Source organism: Uloborus diversus, chromosome 7, assembly GCF_026930045.1.
Source record: "Uloborus diversus isolate 005 chromosome 7, Udiv.v.3.1, whole genome shotgun sequence".
NCBI lineage: Eukaryota > Metazoa > Arthropoda > Arachnida > Araneae > Uloboridae > Uloborus > Uloborus diversus.
The window spans coordinates 100,698,919-100,718,827 of NC_072737.1; the positions used below are offsets into that span (position 1 = coordinate 100,698,919).

Consider the following 19,909-nt stretch of genomic DNA (forward strand, 5'->3'; position numbering starts at 1 on the left):
TTAGGGTTTATGTTTAAAAAAGAAAATAGTCACCTTTTAATACTACCTAAAAAAATTTTGAAAAACGAGCAATTACTAGGGGATTTACCCTGCCTTCGGATAAATACCCAAAAAAATATTTACCTTCCCACCCTACAGGGGAGCAAATGCAAATGAGCAAGGCAACATAAAAGAAAATTTTTGCTTTTTTTTTGCTTATTAATGTGAAAATTGTTTCTATATTTTCCATGTTATCACTTAAATATCAATAAAATAAATAACACCACAGTGTCTTAATAACTTCTCAGTTTTTTCTTCCAAACATCCCTCATGCTTCCCTTTTTTTCTTTTTGGATATGACTAACCTAGATTGATTTTGAAATCCTGAAGTTCATAATGAATTGCTTATACTTCTCCAATTATGACATTGAAAAGAAAGATTCTTTGGTTCACGATATGTTTCTTTCATGATTTCATCAAGTCTTTCAATAAAAAAAATTATAAGCTGTGTAATACATATGTATATATCAGTTTCACCAATTATTTCATATTTAGATTTTAAAAAAAAATTTCTCATTCACTTTTTTGCATTTTTTATAAAATACCCAGTTTTTGGGTATTTACCCAGGCCTTGGGTAAATACCCGGGTAAATACCCAAAAAATATTTACCTACCCGCTGGGTATTTACCCGATCCACATCACTAATCTTATAACTCAGGGACAATGCCAGAGGACTGGAAGCTGGCTAACATTACACCGCTCTTCAAGAAAGGGTCTAAAGGGAGTGCGGGAAATTATAGACCTGTGAGTCTAACTTCCGTGGTTTGCAAAATTTTTGAAACATTAATAAAAATTAAGATAGTAAATTGTTTAGAGACTAATAATCTATTGACTAGTTTTCAGTATGGTTTCAGGAAAGGTAAATCTTGTGCAACTAATTTATTACATTTCTATGACAAAGTTACCATGGCTTTGGACAATAAGAAGTCTGTAGATGTTGTTTACATTGATTTTCAAAAAGCTTTCGATAAGGTACCGCATGTTGCTCTACTTAGCAAATTAGCTGATATAGGAATAGGAGGAAAAACTTTCATTTGGGTACAAAACTGGCTGACCGGAAGGAAACAAAGGGTAGTTGTAAGGGGAAATTATTCTAATTGGAGTGAGGTTTTAAGAGGGGTTCCTCAAGGATCAGTGTTAGGGCCTGTTTTGTTTATTGTTTTCATGAACGATATTTATAAAAATATTTCTGGGAACATGAATTGTTTTGCTGATGATATCAAAGTTATGGGGAGTGTAGAAAATGAAGAACAAGCAAATCAGTTGCAAGAGGATCTAGATCATATTACGGAGTGGGCTGATAAATGGGGTATGGCTGTTAATGTTGGGAAATGTCAAGTGCTACATTTAGGATTGGAGTGAGGTTTTAAGAGGGGTTCCTCAAGGATCAGTGTTAGGGCCTGTTTTGTTCATTGTTTTCATGAACGATATTTATAAAAATATTTCTGGGAACATGAATTGTTTTGCTGATGATATCAAAGTTATGGGGAGTGTAGAAAATGAAGAACAAGCAAATCAGTTGCAAGAGGATCTAGATCATATTACGGAGTGGGCTGATAAATGGGGTATGGCTGTTAATGTTGGGAAATGTCAAGTGCTACATTTAGGATTGGAGTGAGGTTTTAAGAGGGGTTCCTCAAGGATCAGTGTTAGGGCCTGTTTTGTTCATTGTTTTCATGAACGATATTTATAAAAATATTTCTGGGAACATGAATTGTTTTGCTGATGATATCAAAGTTATGGGGAGTGTAGAAAATGAAGAACAAGCAAATCAGCTGCAAGAGGATCTAGATCATATTACGGAGTGGGCTGATAAACAGGGTATGGCTGTTAATGTTGGGAAATGTCAAGTGCTACATTTAGGGCATGGAAATAAGTGTACAAGTTATTATTTGTAAGGTTCAGTCATTAGTCAGGAAGAAAAAGTTACTGATTTGGGCGTCTTAATAAGTCAGGATTTAAAGTTCAGCCAACATTGTAGCATAGCTAATAACAAAGCCAATAAGATGATTGGGTTTATCAATAGATCTATTTCAAACAAATCTAAAGAAGTTCTTCTGCCCTTATATAGAAGTTTGGTAAGACCTCATTTGGAGTATGCTGTTCAGTTTTGGTCTCCTTATCTTAAGAAAGATATTAATGTATTGGAAAGGGTTCAAAGGCGGGCTACAAGTCTAATAAATGGACTTTCTCATTTTAGACTATGATTCCAGGCTTAGAAGGCTAAAAATGTACATTCTTGATCAAAGAAGAGACCGAGGGGACATGATTCAGTTGTTTAAATTTATTAAAATGAAAGATGTTACGGAGCTGAAGTTTAGCACTGAAAACAGGACAAGGGGTCATTGTTTTAAGCTATTTAAATCTCAGGCTAACATGGACATTAGGAAAAATTATTATTATAGCAGGGTAGTGGAACCTTGGAACAGCTTACTGGAAGAGGTGGTAATGAGCACGGGAGTAGATAGTTTTAAGAGGGCCATTGATCTTCACTGGGGATTGTAAATTGACTGGGACCAGTCTAGCTGGGCCCAGAGCCTGTTGCTGGTCGTCACTTTTGTATTTGTATAATCAGGAGTCAGCTTTATCTCAAAAATCTAACTTCCTAACACTTCAGCTTGTTACTTTACTTCATTTATTTATTTTTTACAGGAGTAAAAGATTTATGTTATGCAAACCGTAAAAGCCTTGTAGCAAAAACTTCATTTGTTTTTTATTCTGATTCTTTTGCTTGAGTTTATTTCTCTGAGATAAATTTTATGTTTTGTATATAGACTAACTTTCTAACTTATTCAGTTTGCATTTGTAAATCTTTATTACAGTTGAGCCCGCTGAATCTAGTATCGGATAACAGAATATTCCGCTTAATGTAATAAAATTCGAATGTGCTGCACCGTTGATGTGTGTTATTTTTATCCTGGATAATCGAATATCCTGCTTATTATTAGAATAATTTATCGTAACAAATTACCTATTCCATTAAGTGGGCTCGAGTGTATAATTTATTTTTATTGTTCAATTTTGGTGCTCAAAAGTATTTATGAAAATCCAAAATATTTTTTCCTTCTCCCAGCATGTCTAAAAACCTTCTGTTTCTTTACGGAAGCTATAAGTAACATAATTTTTTGTCTTAGTGTTATTAAATTTTGTATATTTCAGCCTCTTCATAGCTACATAGATGCTATGAAATTTACTTCCCTTTGCACTCGATAGAATGAGCGACAGTCACCATTTGGGTGCTTCTCCATCGTTGGGAGAAATTGATCATGTCACGTATCTCTCTGAACATATTGGTTCTCTCTTCTGGAATGAGGACTACAGTGACATCATTCTGGTCATTGAAGGTCAGAAAATCCCTAGCCACAAAGTAATACTTGCCTCTCGCAGCGAGTATTTTCGGTACGTCTGATTTTTTATTTGTTTTGATCTTAAATCTCCAAAAATTATATTTGTCTGTACTGTGAAGCTCAAAAGATAGTATTTATTATTAATTGTAAATAAATCTTATTTTTGAAAAGGAAGAGCTTGTTTGCAATAGCAAAAATTTCAAAAATTGACTTTTGGATGGAAAAGATGCACATGTCTAACAAAAAATAAAAAATAAAAAAAAAAAAACATTTATAATAAATAGGTTTTCTAAACAAAGTTTCTTCATACTGAAAATGGAATATGAAATTTGTTTTTTCCCCCTCGAAAATAGTAATGCAAGGAATCAATTTTGAGCCAGAAGGGCCATCAAGGGGATAAAGCCAAGTTTAACCAATTGGGCAGTATGCCTTGAGATTATGTGAAGTACACAGAGAAAATTCTCCTGTCCACACCTTTTAAAATAGAATCAAAAAGCAGTATGCAAGGAAATTTCTATTTTTTTTACATTTACAATTTAGTTTGCTATATTCATGATCTCAAAAAATATTTTTTGAAGTTTATTCAATTCATGGCTGATTGAATGTTTGCTTTTCAGTGCTTTATTGTATGGAGGCTTGCGAGAATCTCAAGAAGCTGTAGTTGAGCTTAAAGGGACATCTTTAACATCATTCAAACTTATCCTTAAATATTTGTATTCTGGTCACATGTCACTTGCCTCCCTCAAGGTTAGAAAAAAGTTATTATGATTTTATTATTGTTATTATTTCAAATTTTATAAGTTTTAGTTTATTCACAGCGTTGAATTTTCTTAATGCAGTAGTTTTTGCTTAATGGTGTTCACATTAGGACCTACTGGTTTCGGTAGAAGAACTGGTTGATTAAGAAAAATAAATCATGGAATTAGATTAATTTTCTAACTAATACTGAGTTTCAAAATAAACTGAAAAACTCACATTATTTGTATTGTATATTTCAATCGAAACGTTGTCGTTTCTGTAGATTTCCATTCTTTTGAGTTATTAAAAAGGATTGATTATTTAATTTACATAATTATAAAGTAGTGTAGGGTCCACATCAGACTTATATGTTTGAACTCAAACTAATAGTTAATCCCTTCATTTATTTGTTCACGTAAAAGATGAATTTTAATTTTGTTTTCCTTTTACCATGAAACAAATATGTGCTTGTTTTTTTCTCCCCTCTGAAAATGTTTTATCTATTGAAATCTTTTGTAAATGTTTTTATTGGTTCATAAGTATGTTTTGAAATTTTTAGACATAAAAAATATTTGCAATTTTTAATGTTGTATTTAATGCTATTATTCCCTTCTATTGGTGGAAAATTATGACATTTTGTTTTGTATTTTTAGGAGGAAATGGTACTTGATATTCTGGGTGTAGCTCATCAATACTGTTTTGTGGAACTTGAAACAGCAATTTCCGATTATTTGAAGGCAATCTTGAGCATCCGCAACGTTTGCATGATCTATGATATGGCTAGTCTTTTTCATTTCTCTTCTCTTGCTGAAGTGTGTTGTAGCTTTGTGGATCGCAATGCACTTGATGTCATTCACCACGAATCTTTTCTCACATTGTCTGCTGTAAGTATTTTACTAATTCAAACAAATCCTCACCGTGCCCTTTTCATCTCTTTTTTTTTTCTCTATTATGCACACACATAAATGTTTAGTTGGTATGTATGAAATTTATGTTATTTACCAATATGACAGGTTCATGTTTCAGCCTTGTCTACCATGTTATGTGGTTATAGCATGGTAAATTCTCAACACCTCTGAATGGTGTCATAACCGATTTTAACTGTTACTTCTAGTGTGTGTACAGTGAACTGTATCTGAAAAACCCTGATGTGAACATCCTTTTTATGTTCTGAACACATTTTGATGGTCTGGTGAAACTCCATAGACTTATAGGCTGACCTCTTTGTAGTGTGATCCAATGGCGGATCCAGGGGCAGGCTAAAGGGTATAGCCCCCCCCCCCCTTGAGGTTTGAACTTACACTAGATAAAATAGAAATTTCAGAGAATTTTAATACTGCAATAAATTTGCGAATTTATATATGCATTACATTCAAATATAACTACAGGGTTCGTACACTCTGGGAAAACCTGGAATTGTCAGGGGAAATGACATAGTTAAAAATGTCAGGGAAAAATAAGGCAAATTTCCAATTTTGACCCCCAAATTTTTTTTCCCAATTTTTTCACAGGTGATTTTGTAGCATGAGATCTAATCTTCGTTTTTTCGATGCTTCCTGAAAAAAATTGTAAAAAATTTGAGGCAAAATGACGCTAGCAATAAAAAAATCTTCCGTAGCCGCCATTTTTGGCCTTCAATAGTTCCCAAGAAACAAATTTCTCGGGTGAACAGGAATTATGCACACACTCAACAGGGAAGGTGACAATTTACTGCTTCGGAAGCACAAGCCTGAAGATGGGAGGTCGAGGAGGAAAGTTGTTTTTTTTTTGAACGGAAATCCTTTTTAAGCTACGCGCGAAACGTAGTCACCATCTTTGGTCATTCGCAAGATGTAAGCACACACAATGCGTAAACGTTAAGGTTTCCGAAAACAAAGCAGAATTGGATGTTTTCTTTAAATGCAAACTTCTGGAAGTGACACAAAATATGCTGCTTTTTTTTTTTTTGAATTATTTAATATTTTTTGAGAAATGAAAAACTTAGTACTTAAAATTTAATTTTATCCTCATTGCCTTAGACGCGAATATGCAAAAAACTTTTCAACTGAATTGTAGTTTCATGAAGATTTTATTACCGTATTTTCCTGCGTATAATCTGTGGATTATCTGCTAAAAAAGGCAAAGTTTATGAGGTATACGCAGTTGCGGATTATCTGTGATTTTTTTTCACCTTAACACCAACGGATTGAACCTCAAAATTTTTACAGTAAGATTCACCGATACAGAATACAGACCGTACGCCGACTGAATGTTGTTTATTTTACAAAGCGTGCTTGTTCTTCCTCGCTGCCTGCTTGTATGTTGGTTATTTTACGTTGCTTGAATGTTCCTCTTGGCGATTCAGGTAATGTAAAGTAAGCAAGATTACAGTGAAATCGGTAGCCATTTGCACAAGATTAGACCGTTTGCTCCTTTGTCTTGACTCTCTGTTTTTCAAGTAATTAGCGTACTATAATCAATATTTCAGGAAGAAATCATTTTATTTTAGATTATTTTTTAGATTGATTTTGATTATGCCTTCAAAGTAATTAATTTTCATGTTTTTAGTTTAGTTGCTCAAATGGTATGTTAAGCCGCGGATTATACGAAGCTTTTTTTTTCTTCAGGTCGATTTTAGGACCTGCGGATTATAGGCCGCCCACGGATAATACGCAGGAAAATACGGTATTTTTAATTTTTCAACAAACAACAAATTCAAAAGATAATTTCTTAATTTTTTGGCGTAGCTGCCATATTTGGTCATTCCCAAGATTGAAGTACACAAGACTTTTTAAGTGCCTAAGTTTCCAAAAACGGTATTGGATGTTTTTTGCAATGCAAACCATTGAAAACAACGCAAAACGTTCCCTTTTTTTTTTCGGATCAATTGTAATTATTTTCTGGAAAAATGCAAAATTTCATCTTCAGAACATTTTTTTATTCTAATTGATTTAGATGCTTATGCACTAAACACTTGACTATTTTGTCTTAATTGTTGTTTTTTAAGGATTATTCATTATTTATAACTACATTTTTGTTACACATTCAAAAATCTACTTACTATCTTAAATTCTTCACTTAGTCGCCATACCTGATCGTTTGCTAGATAAATGTAGACAAATTTCTGAAAACAGAATTGGATGTTTATCTCGTTCTCAATGTAATCTATTGAAAGTAACATAAAATGTGCAAGATATTATGAATTTTTAAAAATTAATTATTTTTTAGAAAAGGAAAATTTTAATGCAAGCATCCTTTAATAAGTGAAAGAAAAAAACTGTTGATTTTTGGCATCGGTTTGTGATTGTCGGATGTTGATTTTTGTTATTAAGCATTATATGGTATGCCGAGCAATGCAACAAGTTAATCATATTTATACTGAAAAATAGCTTTTTATTTTGCTCAATATGTTTTGTGTCATATACTATTAAGACGACACTTGGCATCGAAAAAACGCTGAAATATGTTGAAAGTACTTTTTCAACATATAGTAAATAAATAAAAGTTTTCAACAAAGTAAATAGTTTTCAACAAGTAGTAAATAAATAAAAACAATTTTGAACAAAATGTAAAATAGTAATAATAAGTAATAATTTTGAGAGAGAAAAAAAAATGGAAAAACAAATTCCAAGATTTTTTTTCTTTTTTAAATCTAAGGGAAAAAGTTTTTGTTCTTCCACATTGCTACTTTAAACAATTTCAATTATTTTGAAAATATTGTTATTTAAACTTGATTTTGAATGAAGCGAGTATCCTGGAATTTTCTAAACAATGACCTGGAAAAGTCAGGGAAATTTTTTTAACCACAAGTGTATGAACCCTGAACTACTATATACAGCCAATTCACAAAAACTCGAATCGAAAGTGACGTACGAAAAACTTCGACTTATCAGAAGTTTCACTTACCATTAATTTTGGTTTTCGACATTTTAATATTAAAAATCATCGAATATTTTAATTAATATGTACAAATAACACAAAATTACAGAACTTAAAAGTTTCTCAGCACAATATGCACAGTTTAATCGAAAATATTGAGAAAAAAAATCAAAAGCATGGTTTTGATTTCAATACTGCTGGAACCACTTGAATAGAGATGATTCTACTTCAGGAAAGGTACACATCTTCATTCGTTTCTACTTGTATCTCCTTTATGGCTCATTGGCGTATTTAAAGTCCTAATTTTTTCGGGAGAGGGACCCCTTGTAGAGAAAATTTCATACTGTTTATACAAGGGTGTTTGTCCCTTTAACCCCCCCCCCCCCCCCCCCCCCCCCCCGAGATTTAGAATATCTGCAAAAACAACCCTTTGAAATGGTGACTCCCCACTTGGGACGAGTTTAACTCCCCTTGCTCGACTTCTAGATCCGCCACTGGTCTGAACACTCTATAATATTAACACCCCAGTATTGTAAGTGCAGTTTTTAACCCTGTTCAATCAATCATTACCCTTCTATATACTGAACATGCTCTCAATCAGAATATACGGAAATGCTTATAAATCAAGTCGAAAATCCTGTAATAAATTTTCCATGTTATCAGTGATTGGAGGGTATTATGGAGAAGATGGAGAGAGAAGGAAGAAAAATTATTTTCGTGGATAATGGTGCACCACATAGAATCATTCAGCAGAGCAGTGTGAGCCTGAACTGCCACTGAACAACTGAATCGTGTTTCGAGAGTCAAACCACAGGAGCAAGGAGTGTTTAGAACCTTTAAAGTGCGCCAGCAAATCCTTTTTCTGAAGAAAGTTTCCCTGGTGAAAGAGGAAGCAAGATCTGCTACCAAGTTTACATAGAAGGTCAACGTCTTGTATGATGTCCATCCAATATCAACAACTAGGAATAAAGTAATTCCCTACACAGTGCAAAGATGCTTCTACAGATCTGGATTTCCTATAAATAATGAACAATCAAGAATCAAAGCTCAAGAAACAACAGCTATGAATGATGTGGTGTCAATTCTTCAGGAGCTTCACAGTCAAAGTGAACATGGTGCTTTGCTTATAAGTCATTAGAAGTGTTCCACTTTATTACAACACTATCATTCAAGAAAGCAAAGACGGCAAAGAAGCAGATGAGGTTGATGAACCAAAGCTATGCAGCTGAGCATCATTTGGAAACGTTTGCACTTGAACAATTGAATGCAGTGATCTCTCGCTTATAGGCGACCTCTGTTATACGCGTTTTTCACTTATGCGTGTTTTTCTCATGGGCCCGGCCAGCGATATAGGAAAACAATGTTAACTCTTGTTCATTTATATGCGAAACCTAAAATGCACCTTTCACTTATGCGCGATAAAATTTTTTCAAGTTTTAGTTAAATCGCCTATTCACGCTTTGCTTATCGGAAGATTTGTACCCTTCTTGATGTTTCTTGAAATGCTTTCACTCACCTTTATTTCAATGTCCAAAAGGTTTCCAAGAACGCGTTTTTTTCGCACAAGTGTTCGATTGGGGGTGCAGTTAGTCTTGTGATAAATATCGAGAGGGGAGAATGGGTTACATGCAAAAAGGTTAACCTTCCTAAAAATCATGGTGAAGCGGAAAGCATTGACATAGCCTATCGAGAATCTTTTGTATCCTCACAGACCATGACACTGATAACGCGACAGTTTTTAGGTTTTGTGGAATTTGCTTACATACTGTACAGTGTATAAAAATTGACAAAACGTGCAACTTCAAATTTTACATTTTTATTAAATTACAATGCATAAATGGATATTATGTGCGTATTTATTCATTAGTATCAGTAGTGTACTAATTTTTGGGGGTTTTCACTTATGCTCGAATCTCACTTGTGCGCGAAAATTTCGTTAATGAGCAAGAGAATGCTCAAGACTAATAACCTACAAATGCGATAACCTAATTAAGTATATGACTAGAAATGCATGATTAAAAAATAGTTGAAGACAACTTAAAATAAAAACCAAATTTATTTGGTAATTTAGTAAAGTTAGTTTAAGATTATTAAAAACATTTGAAAATAACGCGAACTAGAGCTGAGCTATATCAATCTATTAACTATCTATTAAAATTAAACCCGCATCGTTGCATAAAAGCAAACGAGCGCTCGAGTCAACTAGCCAGAGAAAAAACGCCGAAGAAGTCAATTTCCTACTCGAAACCTTTCCTTATATCCTAAGTCAAATCATTAGCGTGCGGACGCCAAATCCACTTCTGATACACGCCAGCATAGCGCCTCTCCAATGAGCATCGGGCACGTGCCGATCAGCTACGATTCTTCGTCGATTACGTAAAGATCGTGAGGTCATAGATCGGCGATTGCACGTGCGAGATACATCTTCAGGCATCCGCATTAGAAGGTAGAAGAACATCGTTGAAAATTTCTCCCATACTAAGATTAGGCAAGTGACTGATACGATCGTGAGATAAGTGGTGAGATGAATTAGTTAAGACTTGTTAATTATTATTTAAGGGGCGCTAGGCCAACAATGCCCCCCTTCTCACCATCTTATGAACATTATTTTCTTATACATTTAAAGATCATTCATTTCATAACAAAACTCACTACCAACTCTAGTTTTACAAAAAAAATTTTGAATAAATATAAACATGATTAGTAGATTAGTTAAATACAACAACAAGCAAATTCTTTATAACAAAACATCACTCAATCCGATTCCAGTCCGTTCAAACTGTTCCATTTTTTCCAAATCGGTAAAATGTCCAAAAAAATCAGTCCAATGTCATATAATCACATTCAATCTGCAAAAATTGAAAAACCTGGCGAGTATACAAATACTTGGTATAAACACATTTGATCAGTACACATAAACTGTAAAACGCAAAAAATATATAACTTTAACCCGTTCCCAATAGTTAAAATAGTTTACTTTTCCCACATTACAACATTTTAAAAAAAATTAAATTACTGAAAATATCACAAAAACAATTACATTACAAAAACATTTTCACTGAACTTTATTAGTTCAGATCGAGACAAAGGCATAGTAAATACATCAGACATGTTATTTTTACTTCTAACAAATTCAACATCGAATATATCTTTATAAATTAAATTGCGTACATAAAAAAGCTTTACATCACTATGTTTTGTCCTATAATTTTCGATGGGTGATCTCACAAAATCTATTGTAGCTTGATTATCAACTTTTAACACAGATTTAATTTTGTGTTCCTTATTAATTACCCCCTTATTAACACATTCATCAATGATTCTATCAAACCAAAGAAGTTCTTTGCCGGCCTCTGTCATTGCAATAAACTGATTCTATCGTTGATAAACTAATGCACTTTTGTTTAAATGTTCACCATGAAATCGGCGATTTGTTAATGAAAACAATCTGACCTTCGAGTGAAGTTCTATCGTCTCTGTTAGATGCGAAATCTGCATCAGAATATGTTACAACTTGAATTTGATTGCATTGCAATTTAAGTTTGTAATTTCTAGTTTTAGAAACATAGCCTAATAGTTTTAATAAACCATTCCAGTTCTTTATATCGGGGTTATTTTGGAATTGGTTAAAAATGTTTGTAGCGTAACTAATGTCTGGTCTTGTTCTGTTTGCTAGAAAGGAAAGACAACCTAATAAATTCCTGTACGGTATTTTTGACATATCTTGTACATCTTGATCGTTATTTGGACAATCTAGTTTAGTGTATATAATGCCTTTACTTATCGGCAATGAGGAGATAGGGATATTGAATTTCTCAAAACGTTCATAAATTTCTTCAATGTAGCCAATTTGACTTAATGAAAAACAATTCAAATCCTCCTCAAATTCCACGCCTAGTAATTTTTTAGTTTTACCTAAAATTTTTAGATCAAAGTATTTTTGTAACAAGTCTAAAACAGTTTGTATATCATTTTGACTCTTTCCAAATAAAACAATGTCATCTACATACAAAAGTAAAATTACAGAAGATTTATAAATTTAGACACAGTTACACCATTCAAATTTACAAAAACCTATTGAAATCAAATTTTCTTCTATTTCGTAAAACCACAATCGTCCACTCTGGTGGAGTCCATAAATTGTTTTATTTACTTTACAATATAAATTTTCCATCCCCTTTTTTACAAAACCAGGTGGCTGTTTCATATATATAGGTTCTGAAATAGGTGCATAAAAATAAGCATTTTTCACATCACATTGGATGTTTACCCAGTTTAATTTTACCACCAAAAGAGAAAAGAAAAATCTTATGATACTGAAATTTAAAACTGGCGAGTACGTAAGATCATAACTATCATATTTCAATTGAGAACTCCCTAAAGCTACTAGGCAACTTTTGTATCTCAAAATTTCCCCATTTTCATTTCTTTTGACTGTAAAAACCCAGCGAGAACCAATTGGAGTAGAATCATGCGGTAATTCGACAAGATTCCACACTTTGCGATCTTGCATCACTTTTAATTCTTCCCGCTTTGAACTTATCCAATTGTCCTTTTCCCGCGATTTAAGGGCTTGTTTGTAAGTGTTAGGAATAATGATTTGATGTCCTAGTCATGCTTGAGAAAATTCATTCTTTACGTTACTGTTTACAGAGTTATCAATCTCTCCTTCAGTAGTATTTTTACCTTTAAAGCAAAATATATCTGGCTGATAAACAATATTTTTTCTGCAATATTTCTTTATATCATAAATTGATCTCAATCGTTTGTTGCTTCCTTTTTCAAAATAATAGATGTCGTTACGAGACCCATCGGGTCTTGGTACGACTTTTCTTTCCCATTTTGTTAATTTTAAACATTTATCACTTTCATCATCTGATGATTCAGTTTCCCCCCAATCTAATTCTTCTGTTTCTGAATGAACAGGTGGTAGTTCGGGAATTTTAAGGATTTCCTCATCAGGAATTTCATCTTCATCTGATATGGTACATTTAACCATTCTATGGTGCCCATCACGACTCCACTGCGTTTAGACTCAAACTCGTCTTTGAAAAATTTTCCCTCATTAAATCTGACATTTATGGTCTCTATAATTTTATCACTTTCTGGAAACCAGATTCGATACCCTTTTGTTCAAAATGCATACCCAATTAAAATTCCTTTTTGGGCTTTCAGATCAAGCTGTTGCCGACGTTGCTTCGGCACACCAACGTAGGCTACGCATCCAAATGATTTCAAATGTCTGATTGAGAGTGATTTTCCCCCATATAGCTCAAAAGGAGTTAGTTTTTGATTTCTATGACACACGCGGTTCCAGGTGTACATGAAATACAACATGGCTTCGGGCCAAAAGTTTTTACCTATACCACTCTCTTCTAAAATTACCCTAGTACCATCTGCCACAGTTCTGTTAAAAACTTCAGCCGCCCCGTTTTGCTCAGGGGTATAACTATTAGTGAATTCATGTTTAATTCCTTCATTTTGACAAAATTTACTTAAAATTTTATTTGAAAATTCCCCTCCATTGTCAGTTCTTATTGCTTTCAGATTTGTTCCCAGAAATCTCGCTGCCCTTTTAATATGATTAATGAGAATTTCTGCTGCCTGATTTTTATTTTTCAATGGGTACAATGTCGTCCTACGGGAATAATCGTCAACAACTGAAAGAAAGTATCGTTCACCTCTTTTACCTTCTATACTCGATGGCCCCCAAATGTCACTATAAATTAATTCTAAAGGTTTCTTTGATCTAATTTCGTCTATTGGTTTGAAAGATACGCGTCTGAACTTTCCTAATTTACAATCTTCACAGTTTACTTTATCATTTTTAAATACTAGTAGACCCCTAGTACATTTATATTCAGCAGTTTTCTTTATATTATCGACATTTACATGAGCAAATCTTTTGTGCCATAATTCTAAGCTTTCAGTTCAGCTTCATAATTAACATTTTTATGTACATTTTCTGAAATTACCTTTGGGTTAACAAAATAAATGCCATCAGATAGTTTAGCTTTAAAAATTGTTTCGCCATTATCTGATACAGTTACCAAACCTTTTCCCCCTTTAAAACATGCTCCCGCTTGGTCAAATCTGGGACCAGATACAGTAGAAGACCGTTATAACGCTGACCTGTATAACGCAATTCTCTATAAACCGCACTACTTTTCAGAAGTAAACAATAGGTTTTGAAGTTTAAAAAATCCCTCTGTTTTGCTTTGCAAACATAAAAATTGTTAGGCAAATTAAATTTTGGAAGTTTTTCATCTTTCCATCTTATTTCAAAGCTTTTAAATTGAAAATTAGTACTCATAGTAAACAGAAAATACCAGATGGCTCTTGAAAATGCAGCTGTTATGCAAACCATGAAGCTAGCAGAAGTGCAGGATTTTGATTGTGAAACATATTTATTTGTGAATAACCAATTGTAATATTGGTACTTTAATACTCATTGCAGATAAAACTCATTCTGAAGTGCTAATATATATAGATATATTCTGAATATTAGTTTCAAAATTTGTGAAATGATCTATATAACGCAAAAACCTGTATAACACAAAAGCTCTGGTCCCAAGGTGTGCGTTATAACGGTCTTCTACTGTAGTAAATTTCTTTGCAAATGCGGTGAATACATTACATTTACCAAATTAATGGTCTTAGGACCAAATTTTAGCTTTATCTTTCCAACCCCCTCAATTGGAAAAACATGATTTTGGACTGCTACGGCCATCTTTCGATCATTTACAGGTTCATATTTATGGAAAAAGTTCTTATTATTTGCAAAGTGATGGCTGGCCGCCGAATCAAATGCCCATGATGAAGGATTACAGTCTATCTCATTGGAGTTCGCTTCCAAAATAAAAAATGTTTTGGAAGAGTACTCACACTTTTTCGGTGATGAGGAGTTGCCTCTTCTGGTATACTGGTTCCTGTTTCTTCCTCTTGACCTCCTCTAGCCATAACTTGACTTCTTGGAGCTTGTGGATGGACTTCCTCCGCAGTTCCTCTCTGGAAAACTACAATCTTTGCGGATGTGGCCTGTACGTCCGCAATTATAGCACGATCTTTTTTCTTTTGGAGCAACGTAGTTGGCGCTAATATTATCCTCGTCCTTCAGCTTTAATCTGCTCTCTTCAGAAATTAAGTCCTGTACTATCCCATCAAAAGAAAAATCCTCGGATTTCTTTCTCAAAATTGATTGGCAAATGCTGTCATATTCCGATGGAAGATATCTTAAAACTTGAAAATTTAAGTATGACTCAGAAAAATTCTTGTCGATTCCCTTTATTCTGTCATAAATTCGACGAATTCTTGATGTGAACAGATTTATGGATTCGCCTTGCTCAATTCGACAGTTTGTTAACTCAGTGAAAGTCCGCATATGCACACATCTGTTATCAGGATAAAAGTGTGCTTTTAGACATTCCCACGATTTTTCTGGCGACTCACAATGCTCTATTATTCTTTTGAATTCGTTGTCTACAAACAAATATATTAAAGATAATGTCGCTCGTTCTCTGGCCAAAAACTCACGAACGTCTCTATCAGTAAATCCTGAATCTTTAGAGTCTACTGGCACTGTTTCCTTACCAGTTACAATGTCCCAGGCGTTTTTCTCCATCAGGACAAATTTCATATCTGCTGCCCATGACACATAATTTGTGCCATTTAATTTCTCAATAGTTATCTGGGGATTCGCCATTATTTCGACACAAAGTCGGAAGACAATATCAATGAGCACTAATAATCTAATATTTATCATCAGTATGCTCTTGTCAAAAAAATCTTCTATACCCCCCCCCCCCATGGAAAACTATCACAGACGTCAAAAACATCATTTCTATCTCCAGTCCTACTGAAAATATAGGCTATCGAAAACAGAGTCCAGGTTGCCCATAACCTTTTAATGAGCAAGAGAATACTCAAGACTAATAACCTCCAAATGCGATAACCTAATTAAATATATGACTAGAAATGCATGATTAAAAAATAGTTGAAGACAACTTAAAATAAAAACCAAATTTATTTGGTAATTTAGTAAAGTTAGTTTAAGATTATTAAAAACATTTGAAAATAATGCGAACTAGAGCTGAGCTATATCAATCTATTAACTATCTATTAAAATTAAACCCGCATCGTTGCATAAAAGCAAACGAGCGCTCGAGTCAACTAGCCAGAGAGAAAAACGCCGAAGAAGTCAATTTCCTACTCGAAACCTTTCCTTATATTCTAAGTCAACTCATTAGCATGCGGACACCAAATCCCCTTCTGATACACGCCAGCATAGTGCCTCGCCAATGAGCATCGGGCACGTGCCGATCAGCTACGATGCTTCGTCGATTACGTAAAGATCGTGACGTCATAGATCGGCGACTGCATGTGTGAGATACATCTTCAGGCATCCGCATTAGAAGGTAGAAAAACATCATTGAAAATTTCTCCCATACTAGGATTAGGCAAGTGACTGATACTATCGTGAGATAAGTGGTGAGATGAATTAGTTAAGTCTTGTTAATTATTATTTAAAGGGCACTAGGCCAACACTTTGGTCGCGTATAAGTGAGAGGTCACTGTAACATGTGCTTTCCATCAGTATACACTATGCAAAAACAGGCTAAAAATTATTCTTTTCTTTTTCTCTAACTCAGCTGAAAAAATACTGAATGCAATCTATGAATGCAATGAAATACATTTACCGGCTGTGCCCCGCCTCCCTTTATAATGAACACCCCTATAATCTGTACATTTTTGTTTGATCCCATTGGTGTTCTAACTAGAGAGAGAGAAAGAGAGAGTTCATGATATAAATGGCACTTTTATTTTTGTAATTTTTTTGTTACTACAGTCGGCTCTCTGTTTAATGACACTCTATTTAAAGACGGCTTTTCACAGTCCCAGATGTTCCACTGCAGTTTTAAAAGCATTCTCTTTCAGGACACATTCTTTTTAAAGACGATTTTTTGTGGTCCCTTGAAAGTCGTTAAACAGAGTCAACTGTATTTATATTTTACATTGAAATAAAGCTTTTATAGTAAATACTGCTATTTGTTTTCAAAGAACAATCCCTTGTTTCACTTGTATCCATGGAGTAAAAAAAAATACTTCGATCATGTAATTTTATCCATTTCAAGCAATTTCTTTTAGCTCTTTAATGTATATTTCTTTTTTGAATTTATAAAAGTAAACAAAATGTCAGCGATATTTTCAGTTTATGTCCAATGTAAGTTTCATACTTTTAGTTGGGCTGAAATGTTTTTTTACATAGTGGTAGCGCAAGGGATAGGCATCCAGCTGCTTTTTTGTTTTTACGCAGCTGTCCACCCACTTTTTTAAACTTTATTGTGAGTAATCCACCCTTTATCCAATCTTTGATTTAATTAACTTCTTGTATTTGTAAGCTCCACCCAGCCTCTCTCTTCTTTTCCCCAGGACTACACTACTGTTTTTATAGGAGCAAAAAACATATCTTCCATTTTTACAAAATTTAAGCTTATGATTTGAAAAAATTCCAAAAATGTTAAAATTTAAAAAGGAAATTAAACATGTAGCATGCTAAATCTAATTGTTATTTTCGTTCAATTATCAGTAGTGTTTGAGTTAGTTACATAAATTTCTCTCCTACAGACTGCTTTGAAAGAAATGATTAGCAGAGACTCTTTCTGTGCCTCAGAAGTTGATATCTTTCGTGCTGTCTGCGAGTGGGCTCAACAAAACCCTGACGTAGATATGAGTGAGATCTTATCCGCTATACGCTTGCCCCTTATGGCTCTTCCTGAATTGCTGAATGTTGTAAGGCCTACTGGACTTGTAAGTGCTGATACCATTCTTGATGCAATAAAAGCAAGAACTGAAAGCAGAGATACAGATTTAAAATATCGGGGATATTTGAGTAAGTATATTCGTGTTGCATTGTTTAGTGTTTCTTACTTTTTCTTTTTTTCTACTTAAGATGTTGAGTTAATTGTGCAATTATTTTGAAAATTGCAAAAAAAGATATCATAAATCATTGAAAAGAACATGAATTAAGTTTTCTAAAGTGACTAGTTTATGTTTAGACATTTCTGCTCTTGTACTATTGTTGTATCTAATCTAACCTGGCAGCAGGGCATGCACGGGGGAAGGGGGAGAGAGAAGGGACAATTGCTAGCCTGAACCTGAAGGGGGCCCAATATTTTAAAAACTAGGTCTGAAATATTGGGGTAAACAATATGGAGTGGGGGCCCAGAAAAGTCATTTGTGACAGGCCCCAAAATTTCTGTGCACGCCCCTGCCTGGCAGCATTGTGAAGGCTACGCAGATCCTAATCACAAGATTATGAGGCTGTCTAGTTGGTTTTACCCAACTACAGTTGATTTCCCTTTTTAATAAATTTTAATGTTTCTCTAGTGCCTGAAGAAAATGTGGCATCTCCTAAGCATGGTGCTCAAGTGTTACACGGAGAGTTACGCACTTCCCTTCTGGATGGAGATGTCCACACTTATGACATGGAGCGTGGCTTTACGAGGCATCCCATTGATGATAATAATGGTCAAGGGATCTTAGTTATGCTTGGAAGGCAGTGTATCATCAATCACATGAAGATGCTTCTGTGGGATAGGGATATGAGGTCAGTGGAATTTGAAATCATGTAGGAGCTTCAAATTTTATATCTTTTTCTGTTTGTGTGTGTTTTTAATGTTTTTTTTTTTTTTCTTTTTCATGCATACTTGCATTCCTGATAGCAGGAACTTTTTCAGCAGCCTGCGATACAGATTAAAAAAAACAAATGTTCTGTAGGATAAATCAACATTTGAGACAGTGAGAAGCAAAGGGATGTAAATGGACATTTTCAAGTTTTGAGTAAAAGGCGTTTAAAGCTGTGGTCCTTAGTAGGCTTTCATTGAAAAGTTTTTCTAAATCATCCTGTAGAGCTCTACACCTACAAAGACTACTAGTACAATCTCTTGCACCACTACAGAGGAGAGGCTCACCTACCGTTTGCACTGATTATCTCCAAATGTTTAATTTTGGCACTTACATCCTTTTGCTTCATCATTTGATCTTTCGTTAAAATCTAAATCCACACCAAGAAATACTTAAATAACTGTACCCAATAACAAATATACAAGCAGGCAAGCCACCTATGGATCACATTTCTAAAAATGTGATACAAATCTTCATTAGCTGAAAGTATTTTTTTTCCCTTAAAAAATTTAATATTTTTCTTCTTTGACTAAGAAATAGTTTGCAGACTTTCTCAAGAATCTGCGATGCATGTCGCAGCCTCATGTCGTTTGTTGTGTTGCATTTAGGAAAGGGGCAGCTGCAACTACTATGAAATGAAATCTTTGCCGGAATTGACAAAAACATTTCTGTAATGCTCCGCTTTTTCATAGATCAAAGCTATGTTGCAATTTTTTATAAAACTTTTTTCTAAGATGGCTGTGATGTTAATAATAAATAAACGCTAATAAAAACATTTATTTTTGTGTAATATAACTTTTATCTAATAGAAGGCTTTAAGTTTTTTATAAGTCTTTCATTGGAACAGTTATTTACTGTAGCTGTAAGTTTTATTAATTATTCAATTCTTCATGATCAAAATTGTGCATCATTCTTATGTTGTTTGCTGTATCAAATACTGTAGGAACAGTAAGCAATTAATTCATATTGAGTGTAACTGTCTAAAAATTTCAGTTTAACATATTATGTATTGTCAGAATGCAGAGCTGCTAGCTTACTTGCGTTTAAGGATCTATTTCTCCCATTTTTCTTGAAACTTTCACTTTTTGGTCAGTTTTTCTTAAATTATTGAGATCCTTAATGCTTGACAATGCCGTAGCTTTTTGACTCTTCCACGAAAATTCTACACATGATTTTTTACTTTATTTTCCCATGTGTTTGTCAATTTTCTTCGCAACTAGTATTAAATTTTAGTTCCAAGTTA

The 19,909-nt window shown here is 33.9% G+C and overlaps 1 protein-coding gene across 2 annotated transcripts in view; it reads left to right on the forward strand.

Moving 5' to 3' along the window:
* LOC129225635 (BTB/POZ domain-containing protein 9-like) overlaps positions 1 to 19,909 on the forward strand; it is a 36,155-nt gene that overhangs the window by 7,387 nt on the left and 8,859 nt on the right. For both annotated transcript variants that reach the window (XM_054860102.1, XM_054860103.1), the window contains 5 exons: positions 3,200 to 3,439; positions 4,005 to 4,134; positions 4,779 to 5,009; positions 17,608 to 17,872; positions 18,370 to 18,589. In XM_054860102.1, coding sequence (XP_054716077.1) covers positions 3,255 to 3,439; positions 4,005 to 4,134; positions 4,779 to 5,009; positions 17,608 to 17,872; positions 18,370 to 18,589 — 1,031 coding nt within the window. In that variant the 5' untranslated portion in view covers positions 3,200 to 3,254. The remainder of the gene's footprint in view (positions 1 to 3,199; positions 3,440 to 4,004; positions 4,135 to 4,778; positions 5,010 to 17,607; positions 17,873 to 18,369; positions 18,590 to 19,909) is intronic.